General features: G+C 40.6%; 1 protein-coding gene and 1 pseudogene across 1 annotated transcript; one reads left to right on the top strand and one right to left on the bottom strand.

Moving 5' to 3' along the window:
* Nucleotides 1-12,440, bottom strand: part of LOC114038987 — a 36,547-nt pseudogene extending 24,107 nt beyond the window's left edge.
* A 3,689-nt stretch (nt 12,441-16,129) lies between these two features.
* Nucleotides 16,130-18,269, top strand: GSC (goosecoid homeobox). Its single transcript, XM_027856595.1, has 3 exons — nt 16,130-16,507; nt 17,206-17,465; nt 17,861-18,269. The coding sequence occupies exons 1-3, from the start codon at nt 16,168-16,170 to the stop codon at nt 18,011-18,013; spliced, it is 753 nt and encodes a 250-aa protein (XP_027712396.1). The 5' UTR covers nt 16,130-16,167; the 3' UTR covers nt 18,014-18,269.
* Nucleotides 18,270-27,614: the final 9,345 nt, after the last annotated feature.

Below are 27,614 nucleotides of genomic sequence, written 5' to 3' on the forward strand. Positions count from 1 at the left end.
CTGATTGCCTGAAAAAATAGATCCACTGAAGAAGAAATGGCAAATCACTCCAGTATCTTTGCCAAGAAAATCCCAAACTGGGGTCAGAAAGAGTCAGACACCACTAAAACAACTGAACAACAAATACTTTAAGATATGTTATATGGCATAAAGTGCCCTGGGACTTCTGGGTCATGTGATAAAAAAGATATAAGACTGAATATTTTAGTTGATCCCCTAGATCTCTCAAATCTCTCCTAACAGAGATCATATGCTGAAGAGAAAGCATTGGGCCTGGAGTTAGGAGAGAAAGGTTTGAGTTCTACTTCTGACATTTGCTAGTTTTGTGACTCTAACATGGGAATAATCCTTATGAGGATCAAATAAGATAATGTATGTTAAGAGTTTTGTGAACCTTGATTTTTACATTCTATGGATTTTTACATTTTTGTATTCTATGGATTCAAGTTGATTATGTTTTGAGATATTTGTTATAGTTCTTAAGATAGAAACTCTCTCCCAACTTCACCACCAGGGCTTAACAAAATCTGGATTAAAATCACTGTCTCAAAGTGAGATATAGACTACTGAAGAAAATGCATTGACCTGGGAATGAGGACACCTGGTTGATCATATTCTCTCATCTCATAGTAACAACAATGATATAATATAGCTAACATTTACATTTTGTTGTTGCTTTTTAATTGTTTCAGATTTTTCATGACACCATTTGTGGTTTTCTTGGTCAAGATATTGCAGTGGTTTGTCATTTCCTTCTTCAGCTCATTTTACAGATGCATTTTACTGAGGCAAACAGAGTTAAGTGACTTGCATAAGGTCACATAGCTAGCAAGTGTCTGAGGCCAGATTTGAACTCACAAAGATGAGTCTTCCTGAATCCAGGTCCAGCAATCTATCCACTGCCCCAGCATTTACATAGTGTTTACTATATGAGCACTATTAGGAAATTTCCTAATTGCTAAATCAGAAGACCTTTGCTGGTCCTCATCCTTTTCAACCACTCTGCAACTTTTGATGCTTTCTCCCAGTTCTAGCCCCCAACTCCTTCTCTTTTTAGATATTTTCTTCTACTTGAGTTTTTGCGATACTCTTCTTTCCTGGTTCTCTTCCTGTCTCTCTGACTGATTCTTCTCAAACGGCTTCTCTTCCCTCTCTCAGGGGACCTTAGGATCTCTCAGTGAAGAAATCAAAATCATTCCTTAGAGTAAGAGAAGCCATGGATTTTATAAATTCTTATTTCTGGGGCCAACATTATCATTACACTTGAAGCTCCACATCACATGTGGGACCCCATCACACACAAGTTTCCACTTAGTAAATGTGTGTGAATATCACAGAAAGTACACAACCCAAGCACCTTGTACAGGTAAGAGTCCACTTACACAGGTATATAGTTCAGTTGTGTATGTACTTTGCACAGGGCAGCTCAAAGTAACAATGCTGCAATAGTATTAATAGTATACTGTAGTATACTATACTGTATATTATGTTATAGTACAGTATGGTATAGTACAGTATGGTATGGTATAGTAGTATAATACAGATGTTATGGCATGGTATGGCATAGTATGGCACAGTATAGCATAGTATGGTATAGTATAGTATAGTATAGTATAGTAAGTATAGTATACTAGTATAGTGTTAGTAGTATAAGGTAGGGTAATTCAATGGAGTGGGCAGCTAGGTGGCACAGTGGCTAAAGTGCTGGGTTTAGAGTCAGGAAGATTCAAATCTAGCCTCAGGCATTAGCTGTGTGATCCTGAGCAAGTCACTTAACCCTGTGTATGATCTCATCTATAAAATGAGCTGAACAAGGAAATAGCAAGCCACTCCAATATCTTTGACAAAAACAAACAATTGAACAACAACAATAAAATTCAGTGTTGAACTTTGAGAGTATAATATAGTATGTATAACATATGATTAGTTTAAATATAATGTCTTTATCATTTGCTAGAAAGGGCCAAGAAAGTAAGGGAAGGTGACTAAATAAAGCTCAGTCTTTAGAACAGGAGTTTAACCTGGGGTCTGCGGACTTCTTTAAAAAAAAATTTTTTAGGCAATTGGAGTTAAGTGACTTGCCCAGGGTCACACAGCTAGTAAGTGTCAAGTGTTTGGTCTGAGGTCGGATTTGAACTCAGGTCATCCTGACTTCAGGGCCAATGCTCTATCCACTGCGCCACCTAACTGCCCCTTCTTTAAAAATTTTTGATAACTATTTCCATATAATTGGTTTCCTTTGTAATTCTATGTATTTTATTTTATGCACTTTAAAACATTAATGTGAGAAGGGGTCCATAGTCTTCCTCAGTCTGCAAAAGGGGTCCATGATGTAAAAAAAATTAGAAACCCTATTTTAGACTATCTTTTAAATATCATTCAGAATCTAATTGACTGTCATCAATCAATTAATTATTCAATATGTGTGGAGTGTCCAGAAAGTCCTCTTTAATACATATACCATTTTAGTAACTTTTGTATATACAGACATCAAAACATTTGTCTTTGAAGGGAAAGACAGAGTCATATGTATTGAGCATTCCAAGGGACTTTAAAGATCATCCCCTCCACCCCCACCTCTTGAACATACACACACACACACACACACACACACACACATCAATTCATTTCAGAGACTGAGAAATTGAGGCACAGAGAGAGGAGGACACTTATACAAGGGACCATGACTGAAATGACTGGGGTGGTGAGGGGGTCAACAAGCATAGACTGCATCCCTTCCACATCGTGATTTTCTCCTATCACAAGTTGGCATAAGAAATTAAATGGGAATTTTGGGGGAGTTTTGCAGAAATCAAAGATGACCCTCGAAAGCCAGCAGATGACACAGAAAAAGTATTTTTACTTAGCACTGACCTACATATAGCCTATGACCAGATACTTAACCCAAATTTTACAATAAAGTACTGTAAACACTCCACAAAAGAAAAAGAAAAAAATCAGACTTCTTCTCTGGTAAGGAGAAGGCCAAAAAAGTTTATGTGGATTTTCTGATGGATTTTCCAGATTGTGGGGGCACCACACCCCTAACCTCTGTGATGTGGAAGGGATAACTGTATATAGCACATATAAAAATCTAGAGCTATAGATTTTTCTAGGCATTTGGCTATGAAAAAGAAAAGAGATATAAGCTGACAGCTTGAGGGGATGGAACTGTTAAATGAAAGGTTTTATAAGGATAAAGGATAGGGCATGTTTGTGGGGCAGCTAGGTAGCATTGTAGATAGAACGTTGGGTCTGAAGTAAGGAAGACCTGAGTTCAAATTTAACTTTACATACTTATTAGCTATGAGACCTTGGGCAAGTCATTTAATCTCTGTTTGACTTAGTTCCCTCATCTATAAAATGGGGATAATAATAGCACCTACCTTCCAGGGTTGTTGTGAAGATCAAATTAGATAATACTTACAAAGCACTTAGCACAGTGCATGACACCAGATAGGATCAGGACTTGCCCAGGGTCACACAGCTAGTGTTTAAGCCCAGATATGAACTCAAGTCTTCCTCACTCAAAGTCTAGTGCCTTATCCAACATACCACATTACCTTCAAAGTTGCAAGGACATGAGAAAAGGGGTTGGCCTTGGCAAGGAAAGGGGCCACTTCTTCATCAGAAACTACAGCAGAGGAAAAGAGAATAGGTGATATAAAAAGGCTTTTGAAGCATACTATTGGGGAGAGGAGGGAGCTCAGGATAGATGGACTATATTTCTCAGTAAGTTAGTAGGCAAGATCTTCTACTGAGAGGAGAGCAAAGAAGAAGTGTTGTGGGAGGCTTGAGGAGAGAAGAGAAGGTCTGGAACAGGAGTGGGGAACCTTCGGCCTCGAGACCACACGTGGCCTTCCAGGTCCTTGAGTATGATCTTTTGATTGAGTCCAAGTTTTATAGAACACATCCTTTTATTAAGGGGATTTGTTCTGTGAAGTTTAGATTCAGTCAAAGGGCCACACTTAAGGACCTAGAGGGCCACATGTGGCCTCCTGACCACAGGTTCCCCACCCCTAGCTTTGGAATATCTACTGTGGGGATTGAGAGAGAAAGTCAGTTCTAACATTTTATGGATAAGGTTTCCTTCCAATGCTAATATTCTACATGCAATAGATATGTGCCCTAATTTCATTTGCCTACTTTGCACCCCACCAATGTAACAATGCATTTCAAGGGAACATAGACATAAGGGACGTAATGTCACAGGGTACTTAAATAAAAAAGGATTGAGTTGAATGTTAGGGTATACTGGGGCAGAATTTAGATACCTATGCAGTTTATGCCTCATGGGGAAAATTCCCTCACCCCCCCCCATATGTTTTCACATTCTAAGGTCTATTGTGCTATGGGTGGAATTTCACAATGACTCCATTGCACACTAGAAAGAATCCAATAATTTCCCTGAAATAAGAAATAGGATCTATTTCTCACATATATTCAATCTTCATTTCTTATCATAAATTACCATGTAATGATAATAAGCAGGTATCCTTGGTTATACTTTGAAGAGGCCTTTACTAAAGGGCCTGAGCATTCTAGGAGTTATTTTAAAAATTATTATAAGTCTGATGTGAGCACAATCACACTAGTTTGGGCACACTTGGAAAGGGACTTTCTGAAAGTTCTGAAATGGCCACTGCTGAAATCAGTATGTGGATAGTTTTACAATAGTATAATCAAAAACGTATGCTAGTGTCTTGAAAAGCACTAAGGATATTTTATGATCCAAATCATTCCCTGACTCTAGAGTTTCACAGTGAGTCTTGTCATTATTTGGGATTAATTTTTTTTTTTACTTCACCATTTCATTTGCAAATTTTGTGTTGACTTACTAAGTAGTGATGAAAATGAATAAATCCACAAATGTTACAAATGGAGGGGGAAAAAAGGCCTTCAGGGAATTGTAAAAAGAAATGTACAGTATCATGTAGACATGACTTTTCTAGCTCAGCTAGTCCAGTTTTTGGCTCATGAATTGAATCCCCAAACTATCGTTACTATGAATAGACTATTTTTCCCATAATAAATAAATTAGAAATAACACAAGGACATAGGAGTCGAACTATTGTGATTTTAACTGAAGACCTTCTGGTCTCAGGCAAGATTTTTACAGTGTTAAGTGAAAGCTATCCCCAAGATGTCATCCATCGGTTTTTCTCTTTTAGTATTGCCCATGCCCACATGGCAACAACAATAACTACCATAGAGAAATCAATCTGGTGTTTGCAAATGGGCTTATCAACTGAATTGGATCAAATTATTCCAGAGCTGATTACTGGTCTTGTGATCACAGAATCTTGAAAAAGAAGGAATCCTCAGTGGTCATCTAGCTCAATCCCTGTCAGAAGCATGAATCCTGTCCAAGACAAATTCTAGCACCAAGGTACTTAGCTGTCAGTTAAAGTTCTCTGTCTCTTTTGACAGAGAACTCATTGATTCCTGAGATAACCCATTCCTCTTTGATACAAATTGTTTGGAAGTTCCTCTTTATATTGAATGGACATTTGCTTCTTTTTTTTTTTTCTTCCTAAATTCTACTCATTGGTTCTACTTCTGCCTTCTGGTGCTAAACAGAATAAATCTTTTTTTTTTTCTTTTCCTCTTTCTTTCTCTCTCTTTCTCTCTCTCATAAAAACTTGCAGGGAGATATTGGAAGATACCAATTCTATCTTCTCTAAATCTTTTCTTCTCTGGGCTAATTATACCCAATTTCTTCAACTGATTAGCATATCACATGTTTCCAATTCCCCTCACCATCCTGGCTTCCCTCCTATATATACACTCCATAATTTCCCTCCTAAAATGTGGGTGCATAACTGAAAATAATAGCCAGGATATATGGTTTGGCCAGGGCAGAGAACAATAGGACCATTAACTCACTTGTTCAGATATTATGCCTCTAATTACACAGCCTAATACCCAGAATGATTATGCAAAAATTGATTAATACGACCCTAAATAAATCATGAGATAAACAGTTAAATAAATGACTGTGTCAACTTATTTACTCATTTTCGATTGTGTCCAACTCTTCATGACCCCATTTGGGAAATTTGTTGGCAAAGATATCTGAGTGGTTTGTCATTTCCTTCTCCAACTCATTTTACAGATGAGAAAACTGAGGCAAACAGCGCTAAGTGACTTGTCCAGAGTCACTCAACTACTAAATGTCTGAGGCTGGATTTTAAGTCAGGAATATGAATCTAACTCCAGGCCCAGCGCTCTATCTACTATGCCACCTAGGTCAAGCTAATTGAAGGCTTGACATAGATATCTAAGAGAGTTTGTGAAGAGAGAAGAAAAAAGTAAAGGAAGAGGAGAAAGAAGAAGATGAATAAGAAGAGGAGGAGGAGAACAATAAGAAAAAAGAGAAAGAGGAAGAAGGAGGAGAAAGAAAAGAATGATAAATTAATGAGGGGGAAAGACAAGAGGAAGTTTAGCCTCAGTTATATGGAATAGCTAATAATAGATCAACTTTGTATACGTATCTACATGTTTATATGAAGCAGCTGAGCCAAGACATCATCTCTTGCATTGATAATGAGGGAGCTATTATTAATTTTATTGGTTTAAAACATTATCCACCCCTATAAAAAATCAATAATGACCTCTGGGAAAAGATAACTGATATAGTATGAAGACTACTGGATTGGGAGAAATAATGATAAATGTTTATTAAACAAATTAATGAATAAGATTGGCAGTCAAAAGGCATAGATTCTAGTTTTGGCTCTTCTATTAATCAACTGTGTGACCTTGGGTAAATCATTTCATTTTTTCTCTGTTTTCTCATCTGTAAGGTAAAGGAGATGGATGAGATGATTTCTACAAACTCAGATTTCTAACAAACTCAAACTTTGCTCTAACTTGTTCTGTCCTAAAGCCTCTCCCAGTTCTAGTAAACTCCATGAAAGTTCTTTCATTTTCTTTTGCCATTTTTTCCCATGACCTCTCTACTTCTGCATTTGACTCACACTCTTCTTGACTTTCTTTTTGACCCTTGCAAGTATACAATAATGTGTGACTATAAGGTAATGATTTTTTAACAAGCAGACCAGAACCTCTACATCCAAATGATTTATCTCTCAAAGTAATTCCTTTGTGAAGTTACATGCTTATTCTAAAGAGGATGAAATTATATGAACCATATTTTTAAAAACTTTCTTACAGGACAATACTTATTTGAATTTATAAGTTCTAGTATGTGTGTTAAAAAATCAGTCTCATTATTTAATGGTCACAATCCATATATTATAGTACTTTTTCCTTTATGTTTCTGAAATGTGATCAGTATTGCATCCTAGTAAGAATTTTCATGATCTTTCCTGGTTTCTAAGATGATTAAATGACAAACCATTTCATCAAACCTTCTTTTAAAAGGGCAAAAATAAGTTGAAAGAGTTGAATTTGATTCATGGTTCTAACATTTCCTTCCTGTATGACTTTGGACAAGTCATTCCTCTGAGTCTTAGTTTATTCATCTGTAAAGAGCATGTAATAACACATTTCCCACCTCAAAGGATTCTCATGAAGAAAGTACTTTGTAAATTCGAGCTATTACTTAATCATTGGATCATAGGATTTAGAGCTAGAAATGGACCTGTGGAATCACCTAATACAAAGCCACTCATTTTACAGATTGGGAAACTGAGACCCCAGAGAGGTTAAGTAATTTACCCAAGGTCACATAAGGGACTAAGTAGCAGAGCCAGAATTAAAACCTAAGATGAAATTCTATTTCTTTACCTACTGAGGTAATTGTTCATTTAATGAATTTTCAATTGTGGAAATTGCTCTCCTATGACTTTCACTTTTATTCAATGAGTGAGTTTTTTGGTTTGTTCTTTTTTGTTAGTTTTATTTTGAAGCTTAACAAAAAGCTTGCCTTCCACGTTGCATTGGTGTGTGGGGAGCCAAAATGGTGTCAACTATTGCGTGACTAATTGGTGACTGAATATTCCTACTAAAATATTCTGAATATTCCTACTTAAAAAAAATGCTTTGTAAGGATTCTCTCAAAGTAAGGAGCTGGCAGTGATGGAGCATTGAGTTTTGCAAATTAGTTGTTTTCCCACCAGCTTTGGAAGCACAACTAACCCGGAAACGATTACCCTTATTCATTTCAGAACGAATTCAGAGATTAGCCTGGAATGTAGGACCAGAAGGAAAAAAAGATTATGTCTTCTTTATATCTTGAAATGTATCCTTTTCTGTTTGCTGACCACAATATGATGTGTTGGAATGCATAAGAAATGTAAATAGAACACCTCCTCTCAGCACCAGCAGAGGCCTTTCCATGATTCTATTTTCTTAATTAGATTTCACTGTGGAATAATCGCCCTTATTAAAAGTGCCTCAATTTGCTATAGTCTCTAAATTCCATTCTGTGTCTGTGGAGCCTTGTTCGCTTCTTCCCCTGCCCCCCATCGAATACCTCTAAAAGTTAACAAAAGGGGCAGTGTATCTCAAAAAAGTCTGTTTATGACAAACTGACATATACAATAAATATGAATTTTACTACAGTAACAGATTGAAATTATATAGTTCATTGAAAGCCCCTTCCAAGTTCAGTTTTCACCCCAGCTTGAGCACACAGGAAATAAACACATTGAACTGTCTGGCACCAAGCAGCTCTCAGGGACTTGGTCTGTCTACCACTGGGTGAGCCATCCGTCCAATCAACATTGCAAGGTTTATTTACGTGAGGTAGATATATTAGAAATAAATGGATTTATTCAGTAGCCCGTCAGATTTATATGCAGACAAAAATCACTTGGGTGGAGGTTGCCTTGAGACCAAGTCCCAAAATTTTCCCTCCTTACTAAGAGCACTGTGGAACACAGAATTTTTGACCAAAGTTGTGGTTGGAGCACGTCATTAAAAAGTCCTGTATTTAATGTGTACTATTTGAGTCCAGAATTTCATGAACAGAGAATTCTGTCCTGGGTTTGCATCCCAATGGGTTCTGTGTCACCGGACCATTTTCTGATGCTATATTCCCAAGTGTTACCTAGATTTTTTTTTTTAACGCCTATTTGTGCATCTGCTTGATAGGTTTGGATACAAGACATAATTTAATGTCATGCAAGTCAATCCTAGCCACCACTTAAGTGTCCTGATATAGACAAGACTGACAGAAGATGTGCTTTAATGCTATGGTATCAACTATTTCTCTCTGAGAGTAAATGACATTCTCACCTCCTTTGCAGCTTTTAATTCCAAATGGACAATACTTTTGAAATATCCTCTTTTTCTGAGGCAGCCACTTGAAAGTTGAAAAGTAGCAAGAGTGTAATGTTAGGTGCCAGCTTTCTGAATTACAGGGTGACGGCTTTAGCTGATCCTAAAAAGCAAGTGTCTTTTTATACCGCATAAAAGGCTGAAATGTTTACATATCAAAAGGCTATAGGCCAATTTCTGTCAAAATTATACATGAAGTTAAGCAGTACAAGCAATTTATTTAAACACTAGTCATTGTAGAAAAATTCAAAACCATATGCTCTTTTAGCAGTTTTTCACAAATGCATTTGACCCATGACTTGGCAAGACATACAAGCTTCATGATTTACTCTAAATTTCAAACCCCCTTGACATTTAACTAAAAGATCTTCATTAATAAGGTTTATATGAATGAAAACTTTAGAAGCTGATATTGTTAGGGGGAAGCTCTGGGACCTGCCTATGCATTTGGTCTAATTTTCAAATGACTGACTTTCCTAATCATTTCAAGGGAAATTTTCTCAGAGAACAAATTATCATCATTTACAATGTATGATTTACCAGAGTAGTGGTGCAATCATTCTGAAACAAACTTGGGTAAATGTGATAGCTGAATTCAAGGCAAATGCAGCACTAGAACAGACCAAGCTTTTTGCTGAGGTTTTCTTCTGAGTTCACCCTTCTTTTTGTCTCTCTGGGTGTTATGACAAATGTGTTATTGTTGTTGTCGTTTTTATTGTTATTGTTTTGGTCCAGACCTCTGATTTCCCTGGTATAAGAAACTCCTGATGAGAAAATCTCTTCTTTCAATGAAGTGTAGAAACTTTAGTCTTCAAGAGATCCTTGAATGCACTTAATAGTAAAGTGACTTGCCCAAGGTCCCATAGCCTGTATTTATCAGAGCTAGAACCTGAACTCAAGTCTTCCTGACTCCACTTACTACTTTAATCCACCTCTGCCTTTTCCTTAAGAAGAGGACAAGGAAAAAGTTAAAACAAGAGGAGAGAAACAATGACCACAACAAAACATTTCAAAATATAGAGACCTAATAGAGGTGATTAAAATCATGTGGCACTAGAATGAGATGAATATCATCCCTGTTGTCCTGTCTGCTACTGGAGTTGTAACAAGGATGCTTTCAGTGAGCCTACAGAGGATGAGTTTATATCCAAATATTTTTGTTTTAACTACAAAAAGCAGGTTGTTTTTTTTCTCCACCTGTGTAATAGTCCATAGAACATTACATACATGAGAATAATAGCAAGATAGCTACTTGTTCTAGGATGGTCTCTATCTGAACCGAATAGAAAAACCCGAAGAGAAAATAACAACAGCAACTCATCTCAAGGCCTTTTCATCAAAAAAAGCTCAGAAGAAAAAAAATTATAGTAGCTTACATTTCTATAGCCAATGCATTTTCCTGACAACAATCGTCTGAGTGATTCTATTATTATCCCTAGTTTAGGGATCAGGAAACTGAGACTCTGAGATCAAGTTATTTGGCTCTTCAGGTAGTAAATGAGGAGAGGGCTATGGTAGCTAGTTTTTATTTTTCCTCTTCAAGGTTGCTGGTTTTCCTATTCCATCTCATGGACTCTTGATCCTTCCCTTCTAAGAGACTTAAACCTCAATGAGTCTGATCTCACTGATACCCTGTGCCTTTTCCCATTCCTGTCTTTCTATCTTCTGTGATTCTTGGCCATATTGTCTCATTAATCCTCTCCAGAAGATCTATGTATTATGGGTTGTGTGTTCCTATCAATTCCACATTTTCAAAAATTATGAAAAGAAAAAATGAAATTGTACTTAGGTGTCCTCATTAAGAGGACCCCCAAGTCTGGACAAAATCAATAAAAATAGTTTTGAAGAGTTCTCCCTCCCACCCCAACCCCAAAGGTAAACCAAGACTCACAGTATATTGGTACTGTCACCCTATTTAATCCACAGCTCCTGAACTTATTTTCCACATCCATTAAGCTTCTTTCCCAGAATCCACCCCGGAGACTTCAACTCCTGGGACAGACAGGTCTGTCCAGCAGATGCCCTGAATTCACAGAAACGGTATGTGCCCAGCTGGGGACAGAGGAGAGGTTTTTGAGCCAACAATGCTCACTTTGGAGGGTAACACTGAAACAGAATGATTTGCCTGTCTCAAAGAAGTCCTGCTTTCCCTTAGACTCGGCTCAATTCCTACCCGCCCTTCCACCTCTTCACTAAAAATATGCCCTGGGGTTTAGATACATTATTCTTTAATTAGGGGGCAAATGAACCCTACCTGACCCCAACAAATTCACGGCCAAAGACGCCATTTTGTTCCCTAAAACAATGTGCCAAATTTATGTAAATCGCATCAAAATCTCCAATTGAACATTATAAAGTACGATCCGTGTCAGGGAGCTATCAAGAAAATTATGAAGGCAAAGTTCTTTGTAAGAGAAGTTGGGGGGCCCACAGACATCGTTTTGACTGCTAACAGAAGGGTGGGGAGGGGGAGGGCAAGAAAGTGACGGTGGGGGGAATAGTTTTTCTCCTGATAGAAACATCAAGTCAGAAAAGTGTGTGTATGTGGGGGCAGGGGCCCCACAACTTTGTTGCTCTCTATTTCAAATCACAGAAACAATTTAATCTAACCTTTATGAATCAATTTGACTATGGCCGCTGCACAAAAGAGATTTGATAAACTGAAAGGCAATATACCTGATGCATTTTGTATCTGCTGATCTATTCTTTAATATCTTAAAAATGAGGAATATTACTAGAATGACTGACTTCGCAACAAACACATTTTCATAGACTTCTGCATGGTGATTGCTTTGTATGAAATCGTGTTTGGGGGATAATATTGAAAATCAATGCCCTGTTTACTGTATTTCTCATCTAACAGCTTGTCGGACCCGTCTCTATACTCCTCTTTACATGCATCCTCCTCTCATGCTGAGACTTTGCAGTAGTAACAAACAATTGCTTAGCAACACTAGGTAGGACAATTTGCTTGAGTTTCATTTGTTATTCCAATTTCACCCTGACGACGCGGGACAACTGATTGTTTATTTAGTGCATTTATGACTTTTGTAAGTTGTCTTCTCCGGGAGGGCAAAAGGAGAATTCACTGCAGGAGGAAAAGGGGGGTTTCACTTGCAAACCCCGGCTTCCCGGAAAGTTCTGCGAAGTTGACGCAAAGGGGGAACGTGCACCTCTAATTTGTCCTCTAACATGACGGGGCGGGGGGGGGGGGGGGGGAGGGGGGGGTGGGGGGGAAGCGGGCGGGTAACCAGGGCGTAGATTTTGCAACATATCTAAAGTTTTTCCTCCCTGAGCCTAGGGCCAGGCTGTCCGAAGTTGAGAAAAAACGTAGCGGCCGTTCCAGGTTGACCTAGTGACCCATAGGGACGGCCTCCTGCCCCAAAAGAACGGACCAGTAGTAATGTCACCTATGAATTCTTCCCGCACCTTCGTTCCCGACCAGGACCAGTCCCTGACCGGGCATTATAAGCAGTAGCCATTCGTTTCGGGGGTCGTTTGCAAATTGTTTGCCCTGGTATGGGAGGTTAAGGGAGAAGGGACTCGTTTCATCGAATACAACTGGAAAAGCCATTCAATTCGTTTCCCACAGCGAATAAGAGACAATAAGATAATGTATGTAAAGTCCTTTGTAAAACGCTACATAAAAGTCAGCTGATAACATCATCATCATCATCATCATCATCATCATCATCATCATCATCATCCTCAACGGAGATAGTGAAGATTTTGAAAGAAAGGAGAGAGAAGAAAGTAATATTGCTAAATGGCGAGAATTCCTATAAATCGTTTAGGTTTACAAAGCGCTTTCCCCAAAAGAACAGTGTGAGATAAGTAGCCCGATATTTTCCCCCAAATTACAGATAAAGAAACTGATCTCATGGAGATTAAGTGACCTACCCAGGGTCACACAGCTAGTACAATGACAAACTGATTGCTTTCTAAACTCTGAGATGATCTTTTATGTGAAAAAACGTGCCCAGAGGGAGGAATTTCACAGGATCCTGTCTCTGGGACTTCCCAATCCAACTTCACCCCAACCCACAATAGGAGTAGGGCCAATTGGAGAGGATTTAAAGTACCCAACGGTCGAGTTAGGGCTCCCACACGGTATCCATCCCCTGGGCCATTCTCCTAAGATGATGTCAATTAATTTTTTAAAAAGAAAATTTAAAAAAAAAGAAAAGAAAAAAGAAAATTCACTTCTACGAGTTATTGTAAATGTGCCTCTCTCGCCAATGGTCCGTTAGTTTTAAAACCTGGGAAAGGTCAACGGGGAGCATGGGCCGAGAGTAAGACACGATTTACACTGACTGATAGGAAAAATAAAATAGGCTTGTATCCCCAATGAGAGAGAGCGCGCGAGAGAAAGCGCTCGAGCAATTTTCTCCCCTCGATGTGACCCTGAGGCACAGTTATTGCTGTCCTAGGGGACGGGCCACACTGGAGCTTTTCGATTTTTTAATAAATCAAAAAAATATAATGCTTTCCCATTTTCAGAAACATCTCCGACCCTCCTCTTCACCTTCGCCCAGAAGACCAAGCGGACTCCTTGGCTTGCCTGCGGCAAGAGTAGTAGCGCTCTGCCCAGAGCAGTTTAGCGCTGCCGGGGAGCCTCGGGCTGCAGCTGGAAAGGAAAGTGAACCATTTGAGCCTACACCCAAGCACGCGCACTCAATTGGGGACCAACCGCCAGCCTTTGGCCTGATGCAGCGTCGGAGGGAGGCGGTAAGTAAGGGCCTGCAGGAGTTCTAAGAGTGTACAAAAATCTCCTCTTGTCCTTGCAGTGATCCTCAAACCGCTCGTTTAATTCAGCCTGCTTGCGTTTGATCCCCGGTCGCTTGGACTGTGTCGGAGAATTACCAAACCCCTAGCCGGTTAGTCTACTCTAAACAGACTACTACTACTAACTTATAAACTTCCTACTTTTCCATCCGGCAACTATTTCCAACCTACTTGGAAGTAATTTCTGAGTTCCCCCTGATCTAAGCATCAGAAAATAAGGAATAGTGCTTAATTGGCTAATAACTACTGGTCCAAAAAAAGCAAGGAGAAATCCGGAAAACCCATCTAGATATTTTAAGGTGACCTTCGTGGCACCAGAGACAATCACATTTAACACGTTCGCAGCCGACTGAGTCCTCCTGCTCAGTAATCTTTCCCGGGTCGGCGGGCAGTCGGGTTGGCCTAGGTCAGGCGGGGGAGTTTATCCAGTTTGGTTTTCTGGAAGCACTAATATAAACCCAGTCTTTGCTGGACAAAATCAATTGTGCCTGGCCAACAAAGGCTAATGTTTTGCTTTCGTTACACGTTACAATTTCCTACCTTTTCTGACGCAGCGTTGATGGGGTAAATAGTCTAATCTGATTCAGTCCACCTCCTGTGGATTCTGAGGGCCAGTCGTGACAGACCAAGGATTGTGCAAATCACTGGGCAACCTGCTGGTGGGGGAGCTCGGGGCTCGTCAGTGGAGAAGCAGGCGACTTTTTGAGGGGGAGTGTAAGCTTTGTGAAATATTGTGTGCCTGTATCCCTAGCAGAGTTTGGGGAGGTGGGGGTGGGGTGGGGTGGAAGAAGGTAGTCCGAATAGGGGACAACTTTCACCCGCCCGTATTTCCGTATAAGGAGAAACTGACCTCTGGATAAAGAGAGGTAACTTCCAACAGCCCCCCCCCCCCCAAACCAATATCCTTCACACCGAACTGGAAAAGAAGCGTAGCTGTAGGATACTGCCTTGGTAAAGATTTCAAAACAGAATCGCAGTAACTCAGGTTGTGGTGTGTGCGTGCATTTTCCACCTCAAAGTCGTTGCAAGAAATATTAGTTTGTTTTAGAAACTTGGTACCTTTTCGTTCTTCTTGAAGTGACCTCCCCAAGGCGCTCTCCTTCCCTCTAAAAAGGAAGGGGTTCTAAGGAGACAAACCCTTCTCTGGAGAGGAGAGAATGAAAGGAGAGAAGAGGGTAGTGTGGGCAATGATTTAAGTGCAGAATTAAATGCAAACGCTGCCGGGATAACTTTCTTAAAAATAAAGTAAAACAAAATTGAATAAAATTACCTACCACCAACAAAGTGAGCCCCTGACTGAGGAAATCGCCCGCAATAGTAGAACCCAACTTGAGAAAACGAGTGGGTGTGTAACAGACTGGGCGGGAATTGTTAATGGCTTTCGCACAATGGCATTAATCAGATTAACAGGAGCAATTAGCTTGGCCAACAGAGCTGCACAGCCTTCAGAGAGCCCAGTAAAGGAAAGGATTAGGTTAATTTAATTAATTCTCAATACACAGACCAGTCTCCTTTCAGGCCATTGTGTAACCCCCTCCTTTAGACTCTCCCCCAACCTGGCCCCCCTCCCTCCCATTCTCAAACCACCACTATCCCTACCAAAGGGAGGGGGGGAGAGGGAGAGGGAGAGAGAGAAAGAGAGAGAGAGAGAGAGAGGAATCAAATCTGGTTTTGTTTGTCATCTGCATATTACCAGGAACTAAATCTAGGATGACGTCGACCCTGTATAAAAAAGGGAAGAAGTTCAGCTGGACTACTATATCCTTCATCCAACTCTGGAATGAGTTCAGTGAAGGCAGGAAAGGGAGGGAGGGAGAGAGAGTGAGGAGGGAGAGAGGAAGAGAGAGGGTGAGGGAGAAGGAGAGGGAGAGAGAGAGAGCGCGAGACACAGAGACATAGAGACAGACGGGAATAGAGACAGAGACAGGGAGAAAGCAGAGGGAGTGGGAGACAGAGTTGAGCAGCTCAGGATCTTCTTTCGGTTTGAAAACACTATCAGACGTGCGAGTACTTTAGTTTTTTTTTTTTGAGGGTGGTACTTTTTATTATTCTTTATTATTATTATAATTTTTATTATTTATTATTATCATTATTTGGGTTCTTCCTTCTCCTGTCCCCGGCGAGAAGAGTTCGGGGATGCCTGCTGGCATGTTCAGCATCGACAATATTCTCGCCGCCCGGCCTCGCTGTAAGGACTCTGTGCTGCCTCTGGCCCCTAGCGCCGGGGCTCCGGTGGTCTTCCCGGCCTTGCACGGGGACTCTCTCTACGCCAGTGCTTCAGACTACGGCAGCTTCTACCCGCGTGCAGTAGCCCCCAGCGGAGCCGGCCTCCAGACTGCGGTCGGTGGCTCCCGCTTGGGCTACAACAGTTACTACTATGGGCAGCTGCAAGTGCAGGCGACGCCCGTCGGCCCATCCTGCTGTGGGGCGATGCAGCCTCTGGGGGCCCAGCAGTGTTCCTGCGTTCCGTCCTCAGGTAGGGGAATATTGGCCATCCTCTCCCAATTGCTTCCTTCCACCCCCACCCCCACATCCAGTTTTCTGGAAACTCCAAGTCTTTCTTCACTCACTGGTTTTTGTTTGTTTGTTTTTGGTTTTTGCGAAAGTACGCGCTGGGAAACCTGTGGCTCCCAGAACTGAGGAGGAGGTGCTGCTGGGGACCCAGAGAAGAAATTATTCTTTATTCTTTTCCATGTACACGGACTTTTATTTTACTTTTGTAGCAGCTCCTAACCTTACCAAGAGTTCGCCAATTCAGTTTTTAGGCTTTTGCAAACTTTCGCAGACAAGCTAGGCAAAAGTCGGGGAAGCTCTGTTCCGTCCCTGTTTTTCGGAGAAGGGGCTCAGACATCCTTAATACTAATACCATTACACATACATACATACATACATACGTACATACATACATACATACATACTACTAATACAATAATGATGCAGGATCCGGGGTTGTGAGAATTATCGTGGAGCCCTTAAATTTCTTCACGTTGTATTCAGTTTCCCTTGGCTAAGGCTGGCGGGCGGGCTTCGTCTCAGCGGGAGGGCTATGGTGTGAGTGGTCTTGAAGCCCAGATTCGAGGAGAGCTCACTCTGATTCTGGGGTTGTAAGCATCTCGTCCCCACCCTTTTTTTTCTCCACTCTCTCTTTAACTCCCATTTACCCGCCTGCTGCAGGTTACGACGGCTCGGGCTCAGTCTTGATGTCCCCGGTCCCCCACCAGATGTTGCCCTATATGAACGTAGGCACCTTGTCGAGGACCGAGCTGCAGCTGCTCAACCAGCTGCATTGCCGGCGGAAGCGGCGGCACCGAACTATTTTCACGGATGAACAGCTGGAAGCTCTGGAGAACCTCTTTCAGGAGACCAAGTACCCCGACGTGGGCACAAGGGAACAGCTGGCTCGGAGGGTGCACTTGAGGGAGGAGAAAGTAGAGGTACTGCCCTTCTTTGCCCCTTGTACAAAATGTTGACAGCTGGCTAGAAAGCTGTCTGGGGCAACTCCATGTATTGAGTTTGGGAGGCTAGTCCAGTTTCTAACGCTGTTTTTAGTAGCTTTTTTTTTTTCATAAGTAGGCCACTAATACACGGGCGAATACCTGGTTCAAATCCCCAGGATTCCTCTTTAAATCTCTACCAAATTTTTAAATACACCTCCTTCCACTTCCCAGTATTTATTGTTTTCTTTGAGCCAAGGAAGACCCAAAATAAAATAGGCCGGAATTTTCTATATGATGATTTTCCAAAGTTTCTGCTCTTCTTTCACTAGATGTTTGATATTTTATGGGATTTTATCTCCACCAATTAATTGTTTGTTGTCTTTTCTCAACAGGTCTGGTTTAAGAATAGAAGAGCAAAATGGAGGCGGCAGAAAAGGTCGTCCTCAGAGGAGTCAGAAAACGCACGGAAATGGAGCAAGGCTTCGAAGCCATCCCCAGAGAAAAGGGAAGAGGAAGGTAAAAGCGATTTGGACTCTGATAGCTGATAGCCCCGGAATGGAACTTTGGGATTTGCATACCTTTAGAGACTTGCACATACAATGCTACTATCTTGCACACTTGCTGCCTTTGTGGGGGAGAAGGAAGGGAAATGAGGAAAACTGTAACTGGTGTAAATATTTCCTGGTGTTTCTTGTATAGAACTGGCTGCAGAGAGGCTCGGCCAGTCTAACAACCCCCCTTTTCCCACCCTATTCTGTAGTATTTATAGTTAAATTAAAGGTGACGATACAATAAATGGATGGTGGCGAAATATAATGCACCAATATCCAATATGTTTATCTGTCCTACACCACCTCCTTCACAGACTGACAGTGGAAAGCAAATTCAATCCTTGATTTTTAACTTTTTAGTTTGAGGTTATTGTTGGGAAGGAGCTGTTTTTTTAATATGTTACAAAAAGTTCAGTCAAGAAGGGAATCGTACTTCCATGGGCCTCTGGAAACATGCATTTTGGTCCCAGGTCTGTGGTTAATTAATGGAGAGATTTTAGACAAATCATTCTCTCTCCCCAACCCCCCATCCCAGGCTTCAATTTCCTTATCTGAAATACAAGGGAATTAGGTCCAGTGATGTCTGAGGTCTCTTGATATGGTTCTAATGGTTCATGATTCTTTGAGTCTATATGCAAGATAGAAAGAAGGAATAAAAAAGTCTGCTGGGCAGTCCTAGAGGGTCTAGAGAATGAAATAGCGGAGACTGAAGAGTGCTCCATAATTCCCATGTGTATTATTCCTTAAATTCAATTCACTCAAAACCTTCACCTTCATGTTATTGACACTCAAGATTCCATGTGGTTTAATGGAAAAGAGGCTGAATCCTGGTTCTGCTGCTTACTATTGCTGTGACCTAGGGCAAGACACTGAACCTCTTTGGGCCTCAGTTTCCTCACTAAAAAGATTGTGTTGATTTCTCTTGATTACTTCCTGGATGCCTCCAAGAAGCCAGACCTGGGGAAAGGAGGGTCCTTGCTCTCCCGAAGGACCCATCCTTATTTAACTAAAGAGTGGTGAAGGCTGGGAGCTGAGTGTCCAGGGACCAAGAGAAAGGGAGGAATGAAAGGAAGGCCTGCTAGCCCCTAGCCAGTAGCTTTTGGAGGCCTGGGTCCATACTGGCCAGAAGTGATACTGGTAAAGAAAATCCCACACTCTCGCTTCCAGTTTCTCCTTCAAGTTACCTTCTGTAACTTGACCCCATTGACTTCCTGCAACAGGAGACATTTCAGAGCCACTGGCCCTGGATAGTGTGACCCCAGTTTCTAATCTCGGGTGCCCCTCTTCTCATAGACTTTAGAGTTGTATGTCCAGCAGGAAGTGTCCTGAACAGATAGAGCCCTCTCCATCCCCATTCCAAAGCCTCTCAGACCCTCTCCCTTTTAAAATTATCTTCTCTGGGTCTGAGTGAGCCCCTGACTGCTGCTGGGACACCAGAATGAAGTGGGGTGGCGGTACCGAGTTCTGTTGCCGGATCACTAGACTGTAAGATGCAGAAAATGAGAAACCTGAAGCCATCTATGACTCAGGACCAGATAAACTCTGGGGATTTTATTATGGGCCTATAGGCCCCTTCCTTGCTTCTCTACAACCCCTCCACTTTGCAATTCACTTTCCAGAATAAAATCTTTTGTCCTATTCTGTGGCCTCTAATTCAATGCCACCCTTCCCCCCACAACACACACACACACACACACACACACATACACATGGACACGAATTACTTTTAAATACATCCATATTGCTAATACCTCTGGCCTACACCTACACCACCCTCCCTTTCCCCGGTACAGTGGGGGTGTGGAAGGAAGATAAATTGTTACCCTGAGATCTTCTGCAAAGTTCAAGAGACTTGTTAGCATTGTTCCCATTCCCCTCAGGGAGACCATGAAGTTAAACTGCATCTCTTGACCAAAAGAGCCCAGGAAGCTGTGTGACAGTAGATAAGAAACACCTTCCAGCTTTGCTAGTTTCAATATAAAGCTCTTCACCCTCAGGCAGATTTTCAGGGTATCCCCCTCCCCAATGCTCTTATTTTTTCCTGTGGGGCCTTTAGAGTACTTGGAACTGGTGAGTCGTGGCTTTACATAGAATTCCCCTCACAGCAAGGATGTTTGTGCACTTTTAAAATAAAAGGAAATGATATACTTTTTTTTTTTTAAGCAGGCTGATAGGACATTTATACCGAGATGACTCAACTTCTGTGTTTCACCTATAGTGAGGTGACTTTCCAGTGGTGAATAAGTTTGTCTTTTGCAGATTCTGAAGGGAATCCGTCTCCCCTCCCCAACAGTAAGCATCTAGGATTCTGAAGGGAAGAAGACCAGGTCTTTTAGCCAGAGACATTAGAAATGAAAGTACAAACACAGAATGTCTGTTTGGCAGCCACCATCTTGTCAGAGTCTCAGTTTTTGCATTTCTCTGAGACATTCACGTCCCATAATGAAATAGAGGTGGGAGATTGGAGAGCTACCTCACTTTATTAGAAGAGAAACTTGTCGTTCCTTTCAGAAAGGTCACTGCAATAGCGGGAAAGTTTCTGTACCATCCCCACATCTCTCCTTAACAGAAACTCATTTCACATTTATTCCATTTCAATGCTTAAGATTGGAGACCATAACATCATAAAGTAGGTTTCCTCTCCACCTACTGGGGAATCTTTGTGTTATTCCAAAGATTCCATAGAAAGGACCTCTACTGAGTTCCTGTCTCTTTTTCTACAACCACATTTTCCCAGGGTATCTATCTTTTTGCTTAGGTCTTGCTGTCACAGACAGAAGTGGACACACTAACTTCTAGTTCAGAAAGATGAGGGAGGGCACAAAAAGCTTTCCACACAAGTAGTGTAAAGTGTTTCCCGTTGTCGAGTGCGTGGCAGTGTGGTGTGACATCGATCAGTGCCAGCTGCAGTAGTGAAAGGGGAGATCATTTTTTTTTTAAATTTTGTGAAATACATTTGCTTGGAGTAGAGATGGAGGTTGGGGTCAGGTTACAGCACAAAGCTGAAGAAGTGGTTGACCCAGAGTTTGGAGAGTGAGGTCTTCCTTACTCTTCCCATAAAGCCACACCTGGGGATAGGGGAGGCTCCCAAGCGAGGAGAAGGCAGCCCCTCCTACCTCTTGTGTGTAATTTTGAAGAAGAAAAGTTATTCTTGTCTTCTACTCCAGATCTAAGTAGAGCATTTTGTGGTTGGCCTAAGAAGAGATTAAAAAAAGAAAAACAATAAGAAAGCAACATTCTCTATTCAGCCTCTCCTTAGGGTGATTGGATCGACCCTTCTGCAATGCCCCCCTCACCAAGATAGAATGTTGGATTTTTATTGCCTAAGTGAAGGGGTGCTGAATGCACCCACATCGTGTGAGTGGAAACTTTGAGCAATGGAAGAAACTACCCTCTAAAAGTGCAAGAAGAGTGATCATCTGTTGGGCTTTAAAAATAGCTCTGGTGAGAACAATCATTGTAAAGATTTAGATACATTTCAAAGGAAGAGTATTTATGATTTTAAAAAAAATTTATTTGTACAATTCTTGTTTTCCTTAAGGAGACTGACATTACTTGACTGCATTTTTCTTAAGACAGTTTATCCCTCCCCTGCCCCCACCTCCTAGTAGTGAGAATAATCACATTTTGGTGATGGGGCTATAGAAGGTAGTTTTGGTAATCCCTTCAATTGGATGAACTCCAGAACACTGACCTTTTACTGTCAGCTGACAATTCAGGATGGTCAGAAAACTTTTCTGATCTTAGAGGCTTATGTAATTTAAATTTAAAAATTTAGTTGGTTACACTTGGTCGGAGGGAAAAATATGCCCTGAGAAGTAAGCAGACTTGCTAACACTAATTAACTAATTGATTGTTTCCCTTGAGAGTCAGGTAGCAGTTGAATGAATTATGGAAATGCATCTTTCAAAATGTACAGATTACACCAACTCCTAACTTTCTGTTAATAGACTCACTTAGAATTGAGTGGCTTATTGTCTTTCAAACTAATCTTTCTAAAGAAGAAAGAGGGACTTAAAAAAAACCCTTTCTAGCAGGCATTTTGATGGTTTTTATTCTAGCCACACGGGTGTGCCATTAATGTATGACAAGTGGGGGTAGGGTGTGGAATGAGGATATAGGGCTATCATTTCCTGGAGTATAACTTAAATAATTCAACTGCAAAAGCAGATCAGAAATTGGAGCAATTGATTTAAAGGAACTTCTCTTTCCCTCCTTTCACTCCCTTTTATTTCCCCCTGGTCCTTATTTACCCTGTCCCTGTCTCATCCTTAAGTGAACCAAAGGTAAGCATATTAAAATTATAACATAACACACATACATGAAATCTCAAATCAGCAAGACCAAGGCCTTGCATAAATCGATTTAAATTAGGAATTCAGGAATGTGTTGTTTCTTTTGGCTTAACCACAATGACAGTCCTCACATAAATTCTGATGAAGTCAGTGTGATGTTGTATATTTAAGAAAATGGGCTTGCTTGATAACAAACGATAGGATGTAATCTTGTGTTAGGGCTTCAGGCCAGATGTTTTGTAGAGAGGGGAGACTGGGCAAAAAGATACAATTAGAGTTCAATAAGATTACTAAGGTCTGTTTTTGTTTTGTTTTGTTTTAAGATTGAAAGCTGGAAAAAATTTTGATAAATATTATAGTTAAGTTTAAGGGTATCTCTCTTTGCTTATGAAAGATGTGGAAAACAATTCATTAAATTAACAAATATTAAGTGTCTACCATGTGCAAGGCCTAGTGCTTGGCACTGAGGATGCAGATTAAAAAAAAATACAAATTCCTACCCTCAAACTAATAAAGTTTAATGTATACTATGGGGTAGGGAAGGGAGAGGATTAAATGGATTGGAGTCACCTTAAAAGAGGTGCAATTAGTAGTCCAGAAAAATGTATTTGGGGCTTTCAAGGAAGCTAGGTGGCCCAGTGCATAGAGTGCCAGGCCTGGATTCAGGGTCAACTTGAGTCTGAGTCTTCATCAGACACTTATTAGTTATGTGACATTAGGCAAGTCACTTAACCTCTATTTGCCTCAGTTTCCTCACCTATGAAATGAGATAATATTAATTATAGCACTTTCCCTTCTGGGTTATTGTGAGGATCAAATGAGAAAACAAGTAAAACTCTTTGCAAACCTTAAACCCTATATAAATGCTATCTGTTATTATCTTCATTTAACAAAGATTACATATTTCTTCTGCTCCAGGCACCATTCTCTGCTATGTACGTAGAAAGATGAAAGTAGGCAGGGTCCCTGCAAAGGAGCTTGCAAATCTACTAAGGGATGATGCAACTTAATTACATAAATACGGAAGAATGTGATAAAAAGCAAAGGAGAGGCTCTGATAATTTGTGTTGGGAAATACCACTTAGAGCTAGGGGTGGGACAAAGCTGTGCATATCTGGGAAACTTAGTGGCCTAGATAGCAGAGAAGGATATCCACTGGAAGAGTTGAGAAGGGAGTGTTTCCAGAATGGGAAGAGCCAACACAAAGGCAAAGTCTAGAGAGTAAAGGACAAGACTGGAAAATAGTTGGTAGCCCAATCATAGTGTTATCTGTCTTTCTCCATCTGCCTTGCTCCTTCTGTACTTATCTCATGATCTCCAGTCCCCCTGTCCCTCAACACCATTTTAGGATATTACTTTAGTCTGGCTCTACTCTCCCCTCTTCCCAGTTTTCACCCTTCTCTAATCTCAAAATCCTTGTTCCCTTGTCCTGTTACTGATCATGCCTTCCCAACCCCAACCTTGGATGACTCCCACCATTCACCTCCTTCAGTCCTACTCAAGTCTACCTAATGAAACTGGGAAATAAATCATGAAACTGTGTATTAAACATTTATGCTATCTCATTTTACCTGAATTCTGACTTCAGTAAGGCCAGCATTCACTACTACAATTCCTTAATTTATCCCTATTCCACTTATCACAGTAGCTATTCCAAAACTCCCACGTTATTCTTCCTCTCACCCTCTCAGTTGAGGTCACCTATTACTATATCAAAAAAAAAAAGGCCAAGAGCTCCCTTTCTTCCCCATCCCCTTACATCCTTGACATATCATCTCCCACTGTCTCCTTTACTCCTGTTTCTAATAAAGAAGTGACCCTTCTGCTTGCCAAGGACCACCCTGGTATGTGTGTGTAGGCTGGTTCCCATTCCGTCCTCTCTGTCTTCTCCATCAGATTTCTCCCATCATCATTTCTACTCTATCACTAATCTTCAACCTCTCCCTATTTACTGGGTCCTTCCCTGCTGCCTACAAACATGCCCAAGTCTCCCTCATCCTTAAAAAAATAGTAATTCTTACTAGAGCCTACCTACTTACTAGCTGTCATCCTGTATCTCTCCTCCCCCTCTCAGCTAAACTCTAAAAAGCCATCTACAATCAGTATCTCCACTTCTTTTTTGATTCTAAAACCTATGAAATCTGGCTTCTTACCTCATTATTCAACTAAAACTGTTCTCTCCAAAATAACCAATGATTTCATTACCATATCTAATTGCCCTTTCTAATCTAAATCCTTCTTGACCTTTATGCAGCTTTTGCACCATTGATAATCCTCTCTGAATTCTCTCTCTAGGTTTTCATGATGTTATCCTCCTTGGTTCTCTTACCAGTCTGACTACTCCTTCTCAGGTCTCTTGTGCTGGATCTTTATCTTTGTCAGGTCCACTAACCATGGGTGTTCCCCTAAGCCCTCTTTATGCTTCCTCACTTGGTGACCTCATCAGCTCCCATTGGTACGATGATCGTTTCTATGCAGATGATTCCCAGGTGTGTATCTTTACCCACATATACATATACACACATATATATATACATACATACATACACACACACACACATATATATACATATAATACCCTAGTCTTTGATATCACATTTTGACTAGAATATAGAGTACATAATTGTACTCTATACATACTTTAGTACATAATAATAATACTTATATAGCATTTTAAAGCTTACGAAATACTTTTTATATGTTATCTCATCTGATTTTCACAACAGCCTTGTAAGGTAGATGCTATTATTATCATCCCCATTTTACAGATGAGAAAACTGAGACTGATGAAGGTTAAGTAACTTGCCCAAGCTCACACAGTTATTAAGTGTCTGAGGAAGGATTTGAATTTAAGTGTTCTTAACTGCAAGTGTAGTACTTTATCTACTGGACCACCTTGCTGCCTAAAGAGGAGTTATGTGGAATAGTGCTGAAAGGATGGGTTGGAGATAAGTACTGGAGGGCCTTAAATACCAGGCCAAAAGAGGGTACATTTTTCTCATAGAAATATTAGGAAGTTATAAAAGGGTTTTGAGCAAGTAAATGATGTGGTCAGAACCACATGCATTAAGAAGATTAATTTGTCAGATGTATAAATGATGAAATGGAAAAGAGAGAAACTAGAGACAGAGAGACCTGTTATTAGGGGGTGTCCCCAAGGGTGGTTAGCAATGCCGTAAGGTCATAACTCAGAGAGCTAGAATGGATTTCATAAATCATCTAGTCCAGCCTCTCATTTTACAAATGAGGAAACTGAGAACTAGACAGATAAGTGACTTTGGCCAGGGTCTCATGGTTAACAAGTCAGAGGTAGTATGTGAACCTGGATCCTTTTTTTTTTTCTATTGCACCAAATATTATAGAAAGTTCAAGGAGGATGAGGACTAGGAAAAAGTTATTAGATTTAGCAACTAAGAATTTGTGACCGTAGATAAAACTTTTCAGTTCCGAAAACCTCCCACATCATCCACCCTCCCACCCTCTGAGACCAGGACTTCACTGAAAAAACTGAAGCCAAAGAGGAGAGCTTCTTGCCCCTCCCCCTCTTTTCAATCACTTGGTTGTGTTCCTGCACCAGTAAGGAAGAAAACAAGCATTTATTAAGCACCTACAATATGCCAAGCACTGTACAAAGTGCTTTACAAATATTATCTTGTTTGGTCCTCACAACAACCCTGGGAGGTAGGTTTTATGGTGGTGCAGTGGATCAAGTGCTAGGCCCAGAGTTACGAAGACCTGAGATACACACTGACTATGTGATACTAGGCAAGTCACTTAACCTATGTTTGCTTCAGTTTTCTCATCTGTAAAGTGTGGATAATAATAGCGTCTACCTTCCAGGGATGTTCTGAGGATCTAATGAGGTAATATTTATAAAGCATTTAGCACAGTGCCTGGCACAAAATAAGCACTATATAAATGTTAGCCATTACTATCATTTTACAGTTGAAGGAAACTGAGACACATATGGGGCAAGTGACTTGCCCAGGGTAACACAGCTAGTAAATGTCAGAGACTGGCATCAAACTGCCTCTCATCCCCATTATCTCTTCTCCTTCACAAGTCTCACTCAGAGGTGGTCCTTTTTGCCAAGACAAAGCCCTGTACATTCACAAGTGATCCGGTTGAAACTCTTCTTCTACAGAAGAATGACCCCTCTATCATCTTCCCATTCTTACTAATCCTCAAACTCTCCCTATATCTGGACTACTTCCCTGCCACCTAGGTAAGGTAGAAAACAGACTATTGGGCCAGGAGTCAGGAAGACTCAAATGCAGCCTTAGATGCTTACTACCTATGTGAACCTAGGCAAGTCTCTTAACCTCCGTCTGGCTTAGTTTCCTCAACTGTAAGATGGGGGCAATAATAGCATCTACCCGTCATATAGTAGGTTCCCAATAAATGCTTATTTTCCACACTTTAAAAAAACTAAACTTGGTCCTGCCATCCCTGCTTGCTACCTTCCTATATTTCTTATCTCTTTAATGTCTAAATTCTTTTAAAAATCCATTTACAATCAGCGTTTCCACTTTTCTTTCCTCTCACTCTAGTCATAAGTTTCTGTAGTCTGACCTGTGATCATCATTCAATGGAAACCGCTGTCTCCAAAATTACTAATGATTTCCTCATGCCAAATGTAATGTCTTTTCTTAATTCTTTTTTTAATGAACTTCTCTGTAGCCTTTGATACCCATGATCACCTGTATACTCTCTCTCTTCTCTAGACATTCATGAAACTATTCTCTCTTGGTTCTCCTACTAACTATCTAACTACTCAGTCTTTTTTTACTAGATCTTCATCCATGTCATGCCCACTAACCATGGATGTCCCTCGAAGCTTTGTCCCAGATCCTTTTCTTGTTTCTCTCTATACTTAGCTTACTTATTGATCTCCTCAGCTTGCATGTGTTCAATTATCATCTCTATTTGGATGATTCCCAGTCTATTTATTCAGATCTAACCCCAATTCCTGACATCTAGTCTTACATCACCAGTTGCATTTTAGACATCTCCAACTGAATGTGTAGGCATCTCAAACTCAACATGTCTGAAAAAGAACTCATTATTTTCCTCCATATCCTCCCCTCTTCCCTATTACTGTCAAGGGCACCACCATGTTATAGTCACAAGTCAAGCTCACAATTTTTATATCACTCGACTTCTCATTCACACTCTTTCTGTATATCCAATCAACAGCTACATCTTCATCCTTTACCATATCTCTGGTGGATATCTACTTTTCCACTCACATGGTAGCCACCCTAATATAGACCCTCATTATCTTGCACCTAAACTATTGC

Source organism: Vombatus ursinus, unplaced genomic scaffold (genome assembly GCF_900497805.2).
Source record: "Vombatus ursinus unplaced genomic scaffold, bare-nosed wombat genome assembly UNPS02011572.1, whole genome shotgun sequence".
Taxonomy (NCBI): domain Eukaryota; kingdom Metazoa; phylum Chordata; class Mammalia; order Diprotodontia; family Vombatidae; genus Vombatus; species Vombatus ursinus.

Bases quoted from the DNA above. Each gene is read 5' to 3' on its own strand.
- GSC (XM_027856595.1), top strand. From the start codon at position 16,168: ATGCCTGCTGGCATGTTCAGCATCGACAATATTCTCGCCGCCCGGCCT. The intron at 16,508-17,205 runs GTAGGGGAATAT...CGCCTGCTGCAG, and splicing joins TTCCTGCGTTCCGTCCTCAG to GTTACGACGGCTCGGGCTCA. The intron at 17,466-17,860 runs GTACTGCCCTTC...TTTTCTCAACAG, and splicing joins TGAGGGAGGAGAAAGTAGAG to GTCTGGTTTAAGAATAGAAG.